This window comes from Manis javanica, chromosome 4 (assembly GCF_040802235.1).
Source record: "Manis javanica isolate MJ-LG chromosome 4, MJ_LKY, whole genome shotgun sequence".
Classification (NCBI taxonomy): Eukaryota; Metazoa; Chordata; class Mammalia; order Pholidota; family Manidae; genus Manis; species Manis javanica.
This window is the reverse complement of record NC_133159.1, coordinates 30,857,820-30,873,801: the sequence shown is the minus strand read 5'-3', so window position 1 is coordinate 30,873,801 and position 15,982 is coordinate 30,857,820. Positions and strand designations below refer to the sequence as shown.

The 15,982-nt window shown below is 34.8% G+C and overlaps 1 protein-coding gene and 1 non-coding gene across 2 annotated transcripts in view; both read right to left on the bottom strand.

Moving 5' to 3' along the window:
• RLF (RLF zinc finger) overlaps window positions 1–15,982 on the bottom strand; it is a 74,799-nt gene that overhangs the window by 12,499 nt on the left and 46,318 nt on the right. Inside the window, exon 6 of the mRNA XM_017672203.2 lies at window positions 2,338–2,474. Within this exon, the coding sequence (XP_017527692.2) occupies window positions 2,338–2,474 (137 nt within the window). The remainder of the gene's footprint in view (window positions 1–2,337; window positions 2,475–15,982) is intronic.
• LOC118972964 (U6 spliceosomal RNA) lies at window positions 7,602–7,708 on the bottom strand. The gene has a single exon (XR_005062141.1). It is a non-coding gene; the product is annotated as a U6 spliceosomal RNA (small nuclear RNA).

Genomic DNA, 15,982 nt, shown 5'->3' with positions numbered 1-15,982 from the left:
CAAATACCTTCAATGGTGAGCACATTCAAGAATGACACTTCCAAATAAGAAATTCTAGTATATGTGTTTAAAAGTAAATATTCCAACTTTATTGTTATTTTTAAAAATACTTTTATCAGAATTAGCACTTAATTTTAAAAAATCATTTCTAGACCAAAATTCTATATAGCCAACTACCTTCAACTTAGGAACTCCCCAACACAACAAAAAAATCTATCCTATTTGAACAAGATTTCTGAGAGTCATTTTCTTTAGTAAAATTCACTGTTTTATGTTATGGCTATTCTAACTCCAATACCCCACTTCCAAAAAAAAAAGGTTCTGAACTCTAAAATTTTAGGTTCTACTTCTCTTTGAATTGCTTGGTAGAAGCTTCCTTTTAACAAAATGTTAAGTAATTTGTTTTTATTTACTTTATTCAATTACACCTTCTCGGGAAGCCAACAAGGGGGAAATCCCTGTCCCTGTTAATCCCTTCCAGCTGCAGGGGAGCAGCATTAATCCTAGAGCCACTAATATCCTTGGAAGGGCTAATGGTGGCTGAGTGAAGAAGGGAAGAAAAAAAAATTATGGATCACTGTAAAAGGGAAGTTGTATAGGAATATTAAAAGCACTGTGTAACTATCGTTTTAAAAACACTTTATAATCTATAGCACATCTCATATATGATTTAATGTATTCTTTGCACGTTGAAAACCTAGTATAACTAAGAGATATTTTTTCATTACAGGCAAAGAAGTTAACTGTAACAAGAAAAACTGGGGTTTGTTCCTCAAGTAAATACAATCTGTTTTACTGAGGCTAAAATATCTAATCTGTAATGCATGGGGGGGGGAGCTCTTCTACTTGATAGAATGATAAAAAATTTCACTACTAATTCTTTTTATTTATATCACCCCTTTTTTGATTTCCTAACAAGATGCCCACAGTGATTATTACAAAATATATTTAAGTAGTCATTCCACCATCTCCTGTCTCACAGGAAATGTTAACTCTGGCATAGTGGACTTGGCAGAGGAGTGGTATTTGAATTCTGGCCCTGCGCCAAGAAAACAACCACACAGAAGAAAAGCACTGTATTAAGAGTCAAAAACCCTGGAATTGAATTTCAGTTCTACCACTTTAACCTTGAGACTTTAGGCAATCACAAAACTTCTCTGATCCCTCTATCCTCCACTGCCTCATCTGTACAATGATTATGATGACTATTGGGTGAGGCAATTTATATGGAAGCAGCACTGAATTGCTTGATAGAAGCTTACGTTTAACAAAGTGTGAAGTAATGTTTCTATATAAATTAATTTTTCTATATATTATTTCTATATCAATACTCAATGTAAAATTTTAGTATTATTTCTATATAAAACAGTAAACAAAAAGAAATATAACATACAAAATACTAACCATAATACTATACAAATACAGATGTTCCAGAGGGAGATCAATGAAGGCTAGAGTATATGAACAGTTTTACTAGGTTTTCCATAAAATAGAATGCTGATTTACAACTTCAAGCTATCCTTAGGTTAGGTTCTAAATTCCAGTCTCCTCTTATCCAGATTATGCAAACCCAACCCATTCTTTGAATTAAGGCTCAAATATTACCTTCTTCCTCAGAGCTTTCTTAAACACTGGTGTTCAATGAGCACCTTTTTCTAATCTCCTATAGTATTATGCATACCATTAATCTGATACTTATTGACAGAATCTTATATTTTAGAGGTTTCCTATTTATCAGGTTTGTCCCTTTGCCCTAAAGAGATTCAGTAGTTAGAACTGAAAAGAACCATGGGTTACACGGTTTCTTCTTTTTAGCAACTAAGTACTCTGTGGGCAAACAAGATATAAATTGAGTAAAAACCAAAATAATGCAATTTTGCTACAGAATAATGCAGTTGCAAAGGAGATTACTATTCAAATGGATTTCTTCTCTAGTGCAAGTTTGACCTAGAAATCTAGATAATTAGTGGGTTTCCAAGTAAGTGGGGGAAAGTGACTACCAGAAGGTAAAACAAATATAAAGGAAAACAATCTAAGACCAATTTGTTTCATATTGCTGTAATTTTATCTTCAAAGAAGACATATATATTGGTGTTAACAGACAACCCTCTATAGGATGATCAAGAGGAGCTCAAACTTTTTACCCTCTATTTTGGAGTTTTCTAGAAAAATTAAACCAATAATATTTTTAATTTAATGCACTGGCTTGAAAGGATTTAATTCACATGTCATCATTTAACTTGCGTAGACTTTAAATTTGAAACAAACCCATGTTTTATATAAACCCTAATGCTATACTATGTACTAACAAAGGGAATAAAAACTAAATATACTTACCAAGAACAATATACACTTGCAGTTTGGAGCTGCTGGGTAAGGTAAGTTGTACAAAGAACAAATGCTGTGTTATCCTGACCCTCGGATTCCAGATTACATATGATGTCTAGTACTTCCTTGCAGTCGACCTTTGCAATCTATCAAAAATGAGATGATTCAGTCAAAAAGAAAATGACTTTCCTGTAAACTCTGTTACACAATATGAAGCTTTCTTATAATGTTTTCTTTGATAATTGGTAAGTCAAGAATTAGAGGGATGTAATTTTCTTCTATTAACTAATGGCTGGGTCTTCTGGGATGAATATTTCTTATAAGTAAATATTAAACAGAGAACAGACACTCTAAGGAAGTTCCACCACATTCCAAACACAGGTAACATTTTTGTACAGTTAAAAAAAAAAGACATTTCTCATGAATACTGCTATCATATAGAGTCAAATTATGCAGAATAGTTTCTGGTTATAAACTTCTAAAGTACCATCTTTTTTTCCTATTTTTTCTTTTTCAATTTTATTCAAGTCACTCTAGTTACAGAGAGAAAAAACACAAGGCTTACCCTTACTGCCAGTAGGGCTGAAGGACGCTAGTTGTGAAACTGCTTTAAATACAAATGCTGTATTAACATAACATTTTCTCATATAATTGAGGAAAAAAATCTTTTCAATAAGTGACTTTTTCAAATAACCAAAGTACCTTAGAAATACATCTTTTTCATTTACACTACTTATAAGAAACTTAAAAAAAAAAAAAAGCCAACCACGACCACCTCTGGGCAAATCAGAATTTTCTGGGGCTCTTTTTGTATACTGGTAAAACAGGAGAATAAGACTTCTGGAGACCCTTCCTCGCTCTCTATTTTATAACTTCCCTGTCTTAATAGAATATGAAGAAAAATCTATTTCATGACTGTGTCAACCTTATAAATGTCAATTGCACTGGGTAGCACATATAAAAAACAATAATAATTTCAGGACCAATGAGGTGTGTATCAAGCCAATGAGATATATACAGAGTTTAGCTTATCTCTTCCAGGTGCTATGCAGTTCTAATAGGTGGTTCTAAGTCTCCACTTTTAGTTATATCCTCAGGCAGAAACAGAAAGTCTTCTTTCAAAGCTTAGTTCAAATGCCATATTCTCATAGAATCCTTCACTAACTTCTAAGACAATGTTATCAATACCCATCAAAAACTACTCTCAAATTCCTCCTTTGTAGCACTTATCACAACTGCAAATTCATTCATTAGTTGAACTTATTATTAGCATTTGTGTCCTCTGCTAGAATATAAAATCCATGAGGTCAGAGGCTATGTACATCCTGTTCAAAACAGCACTTACTGCAAAGCAGTGTCTGGAACATAGAAAAAGTTTAGTAAATAGGTGCTGATGAATGGAAAAAACGAATCAAGTTTAATCAGGGTAAAAGGCTAATGTTTACAAAATGAACCTTATTCAATTCTGTGTTTTCTAATCTTTTCAAAGACAATGTGATGACACAAAAAACAGTACAATGTAGTGGTTAAAAGCAATTATTCTAAAATAAGATTGTGTATATTCTCTTCCTAGCTGTTTATTAATAGATGTGTGACCCTGGATAAGTCACGTAACTTCTCAGTAACTCACTGCCTCGCTTTCTTCATCTGTAAAATGGAAAAAAACAGAACCTCTCTCATAGAGGTATTTTAAGAATTAATAACAAGGTGTTGTTTTTGGTTGAACTTTTCAAATCATTTTTATTTGAGATATGGTTTATTCACAATATTAATTTCAGATGAAAAACTCAGTAATTCATCAACTACATATATTATATGCTCACCGTATAGTTACCGTTACCATACAAAGATAGTGCCTTATAAGCTGTATTCCCTATGCTATATTTATACCCCTATGACTAAATTATTTTATAGTTTGAAGTTTGTAACTCTTTATTCCCTTCAACTATTTTGCCCACCCTCCTCCCCACCACTTTAACCAACTGTCTATTCTCTGTGTTTATGAGGCTATTTGTTTTATTTTTCAGATACCACATATATGTGAAACCATATGGTATTCCTCTCTTTCTGACTTATTTCACTTGGTATAATACCTTCTAGATTCATCCATATTGCTGCAAATGGTACATTTCTTTTTTATGGCTGAACAATATTCCATTCTATATATGTACCAATCTTGTTTATCATTCACCTATTAATGGACACACTTCAATTGCTTCCATATCTTGGCTAGTGTAAATAATGCTTTAATAAACATAAACATTATTTGTTAAATAATAAAAAGGGATCCATATATCTTTTTGATTTAATGATTTTGTTTTCTTTGGGTAGATTCTCAGAAGTGGAATTGCTGAGTCATATGGTATTTCTATTTTTAGTTTTTTGAGAAACCTTCATAATGCTTGCCATAGTGGCTGCACCAATCCCATCAGCAGTGTATGAGGGTTTTCTTTTCTCCACATCCTTGCCAACACTTGTTATTTCCTATATCTTTTGGATAGTAGCCATTCTGACTGGTGCAGTGGTGATAATCTCATTGTAGTTTTGATTTGCATCTCCCTGATGATGAGCATCTTTTCATGTGTCTGTTGGCCATCTGTTTGTCTTCTTTGGAAAAATACCTATTCAGGTCCTCCACCCATTTTTTAAATCAGATTCTCATCATTATTTTTGTTATAGAGTTGAATGAATTCTTTATATATTTTGGGTATTAGCCCCTTATCAGATATATTGTTTTATAAATACATTCTCCCATAAAAATGTGTTTTTGTTTTGTTGATGGTTTCCTTTGCTGTAAAGAAGCTTTTTAGTTTGATATAGTCCCAACTGTTGTTTTTGTTTTTGCTTCCTTTGCTTGGGGAGACATGTCCAGAAAAAAATTTCTCATGTTGGTGTTCAAGAGTTTAGTGCCTATGTTTTCTTCTAGTAGTTTTATGGCTTCAGGTCTTATATTTAGGTCTTTAATCCATTTTGAGTTTTTTTGTGTGTGTCTGGTGTAAGATAGTGATCCAGTTCCATTCTTTTGCAGGTAGCTGTCCAGTTTTTCCCACACCATTTATGTCTTTTTCCCATTGTACATTCTTCCCTCCTTTATCATAATACTGTTTCAGAACAGCAAGGCGACTATAGTTAATAATACCATATTGCATATCTGAAAGCTGCTAAGAGAGTAAATCTTAAAAGTTCTCATTACAAGAAAAAAAATTTGTAACTGTATGGTGACAGATGTCAAGCAGACTTACTGTGGTCATCATCTCACAGTATATACAAATATTAAATATTATGGTATATACCTGAAGCTAATAAGTTATATGTCAATTATATATCAATTTTTTAAGAAGTAATTATGTGGGCCTAATAAAGTTACAGTTAAGTCTTCAAAAAATACATGTTTTAAAAGGGATTGGCAAATAGGGAGCACTTTAAAAGTGCTGTTAAAAATTGTTCTCATAAAATACACAAATTTTTAAAAGAGTAAAACAAAAAAGAAAGTGAAACTTCAGAATATTAGATAGCATTTCAAAAGATCACTCTCAGGTGAAAGATCACTCTTGATGTAAATTTATATCTAATAAGTACTGGGAGACCAAGTTAAGTAGTTAAAGCCCAAAACATAATTAAAGTTAAACCCAGTTTTCAAGGAAATAACACAACAAAAACAAAACCTTATCATATATTATTAAGATGGAATTTGATTGATGCCCTAAATCCCCATGTCCTCATCCATAGCTGAATGAATCAGAAGGGTCATCCAGAAAGGAAATGCCCACCACAAGGCCACTTAAAATTGCAATAACTGAAGCACCAAAAGGAGAATTCTATGGGAAGTGAAAACAGCTGGTCCAGAGCAAACCATCCATGCCTCATTAAAGCTTCTGTCTAAAACCAAGAATTCTAAAATACAATTTTGCAATGTAACAGCAATATAACACTTCCATGCTGAGAAATAGCACAAGAAACTCTCTATACCAAACATAAATTAGAATGGAAAAAACATACAACTTGCATTTCTAGAACACTTTTTATCCTTTTCAATTAACTTTTGTTATATTATCTCATTTTATCAGCAAGATCAATCTGCAAGATTGGCAGGGCAGGCAGTATTATTTCTACTTCATAAATAAAAAATAAGCCTAAGAAGAGACTATTTCTTGTCTCAAGTCAACTGTGGCAAATAATCAAAAGTAACAGTCAACAAAATGGAAAACTAATCTCCTGTCATTTTTTTTTCCTACAGGGAAGTACTCAAATTTTAAAAGGACACATTTCAGAGAGATAAATAGGCTTTCATCTTTTGGAACCAAAATATTAAGAAAAAAGGGACAAAAGTGAAGTAAATTAGAAATATACATTTCAAGTAAAAATTCACTAACTTAAAATGATGGGAGAGGAGGAAATGACATGAAAAATCTGAATTAATAGTTTATAAGGCATATATAGTTGCATTATTTCCATTTATTACAAATACTCTATAGTGCACACTGTTAGTGTATAACAGGTCCAAACAGTTCCTCCTCCTCTCGCCTGCATAGTCAATTCTTACCTTGAACATCCAATCAAAAATTATCAAGTCTTCCTTTATAGACTACTCTAACATCCAATGATATCTTGCCTGCTCTGAATTCACAAGATCTTGCCAACATTTTTAGTTGGACTATTTTTTATTTTACTTTGGGTCAGCTTTTGAACTAGTTTCACATAATGGCCTTTACCTTTTATCATTCTACTTTTTTTAATGGGCTTCTATTTTGGCTCTCCAAACTAGAGTATGAACTCCTGAAGACAAGAACACAATCTTATAAATGAGATCCAAAATCCTCTGTGCCCAAAATCCCTTAAGAAGGAAAAGAGCCATGTTAGAATGTATTTGTCTGTCAAAACAATGCTATTTTCTATATATACCTGTATATCAGCTAAGTACTGATATTTAGTAAAAAAGCCAACCTGATTTTTTGCTCTCCTGGAACTGACAATCTAGTCACAGATAATAACTGAGGAAGCAGGCAATTACTAACAATTACAATGTATGTTTTCTTTTCTTTGAAGTATATTTTTTTATTGAGGTATAACTGACATATAACATACTAGTTTCAAATGTGTAACGTGACTGGACATTCCTTTTTACTTAAGTACAGTTGATACACAATCTAATATTGGTTTCAAGTACACAACACAGTGGTTCAACAGTTAGCCATATTATTAAATCCTCACCCCCACTAGTGCAGTTACTATCTGTCAACATAGGAAGATGTGAGAGTCACTGGTTATATTCTAAAAATAAGGAATGCTTCACAAATTTGCATGTCATCCTTGTGCAGGGACCATGCTTATCTTCTCTGTATTGTTCCAATTTTAGTGCATGTGCTGCTGAAGGAAGCACTACAATGTATGTTAATGCTACAATGGGACATATATAGAGTATTTTTCAAATACCTTCAATAACAAAAAAAAAAATCTAAAGTGAATTTAGGGTATCAAGAACAACTTCCTGGTTGAAATCACAACTAGGGTGAGAGTTAAACAGGAATAAACCATGGGGAAGGGTAAAATGAAATAAGAAAATTATTCCAGAAGGGAAGAAAACACATTACCCAAATGGTAAAGAGTGAGTGTGGTCAGGAGGAGCAGAAACAAATTACTTCGACACAGCTCAGGACAGCACAGTGGCAGTGCGAGCATCAAACCTAGGGCATTCTGGGAGGGGCCACACCTCCCAGTATCTCCGTGCCTTCTGAATCTGCCCTGGGGAATGCCAGTAAGTATGCTCCTGCACGGGCCTAATCTCTACCTACCTGACTAAGGCCATGTCAATGAGTTGTACAGTTTCACACTTGCAAAGACAACCCACTAAGGAAGTCTGTGCAGGTTGAAATCAGTCACCTTGCCAAACCGTAAAACTTAACCTAAACTTTCTCCAAATGTTATAGATTTTCTAGTCAACTTTTAATACTGACATTTTTAGTTCATGCTTAGTATTGTTTATCTGACATTTTAGAACACAGCTATGTGCCTGATAATGAAGTTTCTCACTAAAAAGGTCCCTAACACCTAACATAAAAGGTACCTTACACACATTTTTATTATCCATTAGCTTCAGTTTTATTTCCATCAAGGTTTCTATTGAAAAGCATGACTAGTTTATGGTGGTTTTTTGTATAACCTTCCAATTCAAGAACTCATTTGCCTCATCCTCACTTATCTAGGCTAACAACAGAGGGATATCCTTCTACACTTATTTCCCACTTTCATTTAACTAATTTTAAAAAACTGACTGCTTTTACAAATAATCTGAAGCCAGAGTTTCTTCAGTCAGCCCCTCCATATAGATCCTGACCCTCAAAAGCCTGTACCACATCTTATTTCATACTTTCACCCATTAGTGCCTGCTTCAGAATCTTTGCATGACAAATAACCACCCAACATTTTTAGTTGAAAGGAAACCTCACTATTTTGCCCCAAATTCCTGTATTTTCTTGGATACAAAGTAAAAAAGAGGTATGATAAAGAAAAAAAAGTAAACAAATAGATAAATCCAGGCAAATATAAATGACACAATTTTAACACTTCATTAATAATATAAATATGGTTACACTACTTGTCTCCAACCTTTTGCAATAGTTTAGACCAGTCTAAAGCCCAAATATATGCCACAAAATACTTTTCAGCTAAGCAAATTAAAATGAAAGTCACTGACAAGTTTTTGAGAATTTCAGTGAGTATCTACGAAATATCTGGATAGGTACTGAAATAAATTTTCTGTTCTTAAATATAATTCCTTATCCCTGGGGTTTACATTCTATGGCTAGTAAGATAAGTAAGACACATGAATCAAATAATTAAGTCTGCTTACTATCCATCTTCCCCTTCTAGAATTTATGTTCTTTGAGGGCAAACGTTTGTTTCATTCACTACTGTAATATCTTCAGTGCCTACAACATTACCAGGCACAGGGGGGAACATCAGTGAATATTTGTTGGAATGAAAGATAACAAGGTAAGTAACTTAATGGCTACAAAAGAGTAGGATAAGTAAGTGGGACAGACTGAAGACCAGAAGAATAATGTGTACTGGAGTAAGCAAAGAAGGCTTCAAGGAAAATAGTTCTTGGGGAGACAAGAGCATCTAAATGGGGGATGGCCTCCCAAAATATGCCAGAATGAGCAAACTAATAAATGTGAGAATAATTATGGCATATAAGGAAGAAAAAGATTACCTGATGTAACTGTTAAGAATGGTATTTATGTACCAAATGATTTCCTTCATTTGTAGAGTATAACAATGAAGCAAAACTAAAGGAACAAAACAGCAGCAAACTCACAGACTCCAAGAAGGGATAGCGGTTACCAAAGGGGAGGGGTGGGGAAGGGCGGGTGGGGAAGGAGGGAAAAGGGAATTGAGAGGTATTATGATTGGCACATATGGTGTGTGTGTGGGGGGTCACCTTACTACGCTGATGGACAGTGACTGCAATGGGGTGTTGGGGGGGACTTGATGATATGGGTGAATGTAGTAACCACAATGTTTTTCATGTGAAACTTTCATAAGAGTGTATATCAATGATACTTTAATCTTAAAAAATATTTACTATGATTTCACTCATTTGTGGAGTTTAACAACAAAGCAAAACTGAAGGAACAAAACAGCAGCCGACACAGACCCCAAGAAGGGACTAGTGGTTACCAAAGGGAAAGGGCTGGGGAAAGAGAAAGAAGGGGATTAAGGGGCATTATAATTAGCACACACAATATAGGTAGGTCACAGGGAAGGTAGCATAGCACGGAGAAGACAAGTAATGATTCTATAGCATCTTACTACACTGATCGACAGTGGCTGCAACAGGGTGTGGGTGACTTGATAATATGGGTGAATGTAATAACCACAATGTTGTTCATGTGAAACCTTCATAATATTGTATATCAGTGATACCTTAATTTAAATTAAAAAATGATATTTACCACTTAGCTGGCACTCAGTGAAGGAAAGGTTTAATTAAATAAGATGAGAGACTTAGGAGAGAGCTCAGTTGCACACTGATTAAGGCCATGTCATAGAGTTGTGCAGTTTCACACTACATAAAGACAACCGGTTAAGGAGGTTTGCCAGGGTTGAAATCAGTCACCTTGTCAAGCTCTGATTACCACTGGGCTTTTCCCTCTCAGAATGGAGACCTTTGAAAGACAATTTTGTGAAGGGGGCATAGTAGAGCATGGTACTTTTTCCTGATTTCCATAAAGGTACCATACAGACTAATAAATGATAGTGGGGGACTGGAGGACTTGGGATATATGCTTTGAGTCTTTTTTTCCTTTTTTTATCCTTTTGAATTTTAAGGGGGAATCAGGATTTTGCTGTTGTGTGGTAAAAGGATGACTTGAAATCATTTTGGTTTTTAGTTTGATTTACTTCTATTTATTAATTTCTAATTATAAAAACTTTTATAGTGGAAAATTTTAAAAATATAGAAAATAAAAACTATCTTTAGATCTTAAAACTCAGTAACCAATGTTAACAAGGAGTTTTATTCCAATATTTTGTCTATATCCACACTAACTGCACAGTAGGGATTCAATAAATGACTACTGCAAATAGGTTGTAAATTCCTTCTATTACCCTAATGTTCTGTTGTGACTTAAGAGTTTTCATTAGCCCACAATACAGACAGGTAAGGGTATGCAGACAGACTGCAGAGGCAGAGCAATAAGGAGATGTAGAGAAATAAAGGCAGTGGAAAAGTAATGATGACAATGACAGTATTTCTCTTATACAGCACAGCTGTATGCCAAGCACTGCTCTACAACATTACACAAACTAAATGATTACACCTTCACAACAACCCTACAATACAGGCAGCATGCTACTCCTTTTATGGATTATAAAACATAAGGCAGAATTAGCAAACCAAATTAAAAAATACATCAAAAGGATCATATACCATGATCAAGAGGGATTCATCCCAGGGAACAACATTGGAAAATCCATCAACATCATCCACCACACCAACAAAAAGAGGGACAAAAGCCACGTGATCATCTCCATAGATGCTGAAAAAGCATTTGACAAAATTCAACAGCCATTCATGATAAAAACTCTCAACAAAATGGGTATAGAGGGCAAGTACCTCCACATAATAAAGGCCAAATATGACAAACCCACAGCCAACATCATACTTAACAGCAAGAAGCTGAAAGCTTTTCCCCTAAGATCGGGAACAAGACAAGGATGCCCACTCTCCCCATTTTTATTCAACATAGTACTGGAGGTCTTAGCCATGGCAATCAGACAGAACAAAGTAATAAAAGGCATCCAAATTGGCAAGGAAGAAGTTAAACTGTCCCTGTTTGCAGATGACATATTGTACATAAAAAACCCTAAAGACTCCACTCCAAAACTATTAGAACTAATATCTAGATTCAGCAAAATTGCAGGATACAAAAATCAATAAACAGAAATCTGTTGCATTCCTATACAAACAATTAACTAGCAGAAAGATATCAGGAAAACAATTCATTCACAATTGCATAAAAAAGAATAAAATACCTAGGAATAAACCTAACCAAGGAAGTGAAGGACCTATACCCTGAAAACTACAAGACACTCCTAAGAGAAAGTAAAGAGGACACTAACAAATGGAAACTCATCCCATGCTCTTGGCTAGGAAGAATAATATCATCAAAATGGCCATCCTGCCTAAAACAATCTATAGATTCAATGCAATCCCTAACAAATTACCGACAGCATTCTTCAACAAACTGGAAAAATTGTTCTAAAGTTCATATGGAGCCACAAAAGACCCCGAATAGCCAAAGCAATCTTGAGAAGGGAGAATAAAGCAGGGGGGATCTTGCTTCCCAACTTCAAGCTCTACTTACAAAGCCACAGTAATCAAGACAATTTGCTAGTGGCACAAGAACAGACCCATAGACTAGTGAACAGAGAGTCCAGATATTAACCCAAACATATACGGTCAATTAATATACAATAGAGGAGCCATGGATATACAATGGGGAAATGACAGCCTCTTCAACAGCTGGTGTTGGCAAAACTGGACAGCTACATGTAAGAGCATGAAACTGGATAATTGTCTAACCCAATACACAAAAGTAAACTCAAAATGGATCAAAAACCTGAATGTGAGTCATGAAACCATAAAACTCTTGGAAAAAAACATAGGCAAAAATCTCTTGGACAAAAACATGAGCAACTTCTTCAAGAACATATCTCCCCGGATAAGAGAAACAAAAGCAAAAATGAACAAGTGGGACTACATTAAACTGAAAAGCTTCTGTACAGCAAAGGACACTATTAATAGAACAAAAAGGCATCCTACAGTATGGAAGAATATATTCATAAATGACAGATCCGATAAAGGGTTGACATCCAAAATATATAGAGCTCATGCACCTCGACAAACAAAAAAGCAAATAATCCAATTAAAAAATGGTCAGAGGAGTTGAACAGACAGTTCTCCAAAGAAGAAATTCAGATGGCCAACAGGCACATGAAAAGATGCTCCACATCACTAGTCATCAGAGAAATGCAAATTAAAACCACAATGAGATATCACCTCACACCAGTAAGGACTGCCACCATCCAAAAGACAAACAACAACAAATGTTGGCGAGGATGTGGAGAAAGGGGAACCCTCCTACACTGCTGGTGGGAATGTAAACTAGTTGCACCATTGTGGATAGTAGTATGGAGGTTCCTCAAAAAGCTCAAAATAGAAATACCATTTGACCCAGGAATTCCACTTCTAGGAATTTACCCTAAGAATACAGCAGCCCAGTTTGAAAAAGACAAATGCACCCCTATGTTTATCGCAGCACTATTTACAATAGCCAAGAAATGGAAGCAACCTAAGTGTCCATCAGTAGATGAATGGATAAAGAAGATGTGGTACATATACACAATGGAATATTACTCAGCCATAAGAAAAAAACAGATACTACCATTTGCAACAACATGGATGGAGGTAGAGGGTATTATGCTCAGTGAAATAAGCCAGGCGGAGAAAGACAAGTACCAAATGATTTCACTCATATGTGGAGTATGAGAACAAAGAAAAACTGAAGGAACAAAACAGCAGCAGACTCACAGAACCCGAGAATGGACTAACAGTTACCAAAGGGAAAGGGACTGGGGAGGATGGGTGGGGAAGAGAGGGATAAGGGGGGAAAAGGGGCATTACGATCAGCACACATAATGTAGGGGGGGACATGGCGAAGGCAGTACAACACAGAGAAGACAAGTAGTGATTCTACAGCATCTTACTATGCTGATGGACAGTGACTGTAATGCAGTATGTGGTGGAGACTTGATAATGGGGGGTATCCATAATGTTGCTCATGTAATTGTATATTAATAATACCAAAAAAAAAAAAAAGACAAAGGAAGAAAATGCCAAAAAAAAAAAAAACATGAGGCACAGAGAGGTTAAGAATCTCAACGATGGTTATATAGGTAGTAAGAGTTTCGGGATCTACCCCTGACAGTCTGATTCTAAAGTCAATACTCTTAGCTACTCATGCTTTTTGAGATATTTTAACAGTAGAAATGACAATACATTATGTCTGAATAGAAAGGAAACTGTACACCTTTGGTTTTTCCCAACTGTGTGCTCTCTGAAGATAAAAAAAAAAGTTGTTGATTGTTTTATTTCTAAGAGTAGTCAATAAACATTTACTTAACTGAAATGAATGGACCATGAGGAGAACCAGCAAGAACTTAGAAGCATTTAAGTTTATTATCTAAGATTATTCAGAATCATTCAGTCCACGCTATGTTCTTACCTTAAGCCTCTTCCAAATCCTAAGCAGTTCCTCAGATCTTTCCCTTATCAAAATCTACTTCATAACAAAAATCTGATGAACTTAGTGATACAAAAATATAAATCAAGCATAAGCACTATCAGTGATATTTGAACTTACCAGTATCAAGACTTTTAAGATAAAGGTCTGAAGTGGCCAGTGCTGGGAACTGGGGTGGTGGCAATGATGAAAACCTACCACCATACCCTATGAACTTCATATATAATGTCCACATACCTTCCTGCAAACCCTAGTACTGAATAAGGAATAAAAATAAAGAGTTGCACTTGACAAGAATACTGCCTGAAGATTCTCCTGTGGCAAAGAACTCAGAAATCCTCGGTCAAACATAGCAAATGTCTTTTGAAAATAGATAGCCAACCATTCAAGAAAATAAAGTTGGGGAGAATGAGATGGGAAGTAGGGCAAGTTAAATGACACCACACTCACTGTTCTTACTGAGATTCACCCGTTTTTCTTGAAAAAACCTCCTTGGATTGTGGTACACCATTACTTAATTTCCAGAGTTCTGAAAAAGCTTTGTTTCACCCACTCTCTGGTTTCAACTGCTGACAATTTGAAACTCTTAATTTCCAGTTCAGACCTCTCATTGTAAGTCTCACATTGTATGAATGTTGTTTGCTGTTCCTCTCCCTTGTGTCTTGTTCATCTTTGTGTCCTCAGTGAATATATGTTAAATGACTAGAAGACATGTCTGTATTATTTCTTTTAATAATGTGTGAATCTAAAATTGTCTCAAAATATCTATATTTTAAAAATAAACAACAAAAAAAAGAGAATGGTCATTGAAGACAATGAACTGTGGGAATAAGAACAGATACAATTAGAAGGTTTTCATAAAAATCAGCCAATTAAACACTAATGCCAACTGGCATAAGAAGGTGAGTAGAGGCAATGTATTTGCCCAAGTTACTTTTATCTTAGGCTTCCAAGGTTAAGCAGTATTCTGGCCAGTGCCATTATTGAAATACTTTATCATTTACCTTTCTCTGGAATAGTGGTTTTCAACTTGGTATTTTCCTGATCATTTCTGAGGTATAATACAAATAATTTGTTTCTAATAATATATTTTAAAAATTGAACCTGGCAAGTGTTTTTTTTTTTCTTCCCCAGAAAGGAACCAGGTTAATATAAGATTCCTCTTGCATTCTTGAGTAGGAGAAAGGTGGGAGTTACAACTGGCAAGCCTACATTTCACAAGATTGTTGGTCCACTTTTGGGAAAATTATCCCTGTTAGATACATCACCTGGAAAAAACGCTGTGCTTCTATCAAGGTTCTTTTATTAAACTGCAGTTAATGTCAGAGACTAGTGCTATGCTATGAAGTGGCCACCTATATGTTTCTTAAGAGAAATAAATAATCATTGATGCTTCTTATTAAACCCTATGAATATTTATATCTGATAGAAGCCTTAAATATTGTAATTTCTTGAAATCTCCTCCTGATATAGGCTTGCTGAAAAGATGACACATTTGAAATTTCTTTAGATTCTAACTCTCATGACCACTCCAGTGTAATCATGCATCCACCATATACCCACACACATCCCATGAAAGCAAGACTAGAAGTGAATTCAAGATACAAAGTCCTGGGACAATGTCTGTTCAAAGCTACTTGAAGGAACTCTGCTTTAAGAGACAAAATATTTAAATAGGCAAATCCTCATTTCTTCATACAGCCTTTCTACCTTTAGCATATTTTTTGACTGTACATTTCATTACCCATATGATCATAAAAATAAAGTGAAATTGTTCAGATTTTAATTTTAAATTTAATTATGCACTTTGTTATTGTCCCTTGCTCAGGATCCATCTTAATTTTGAG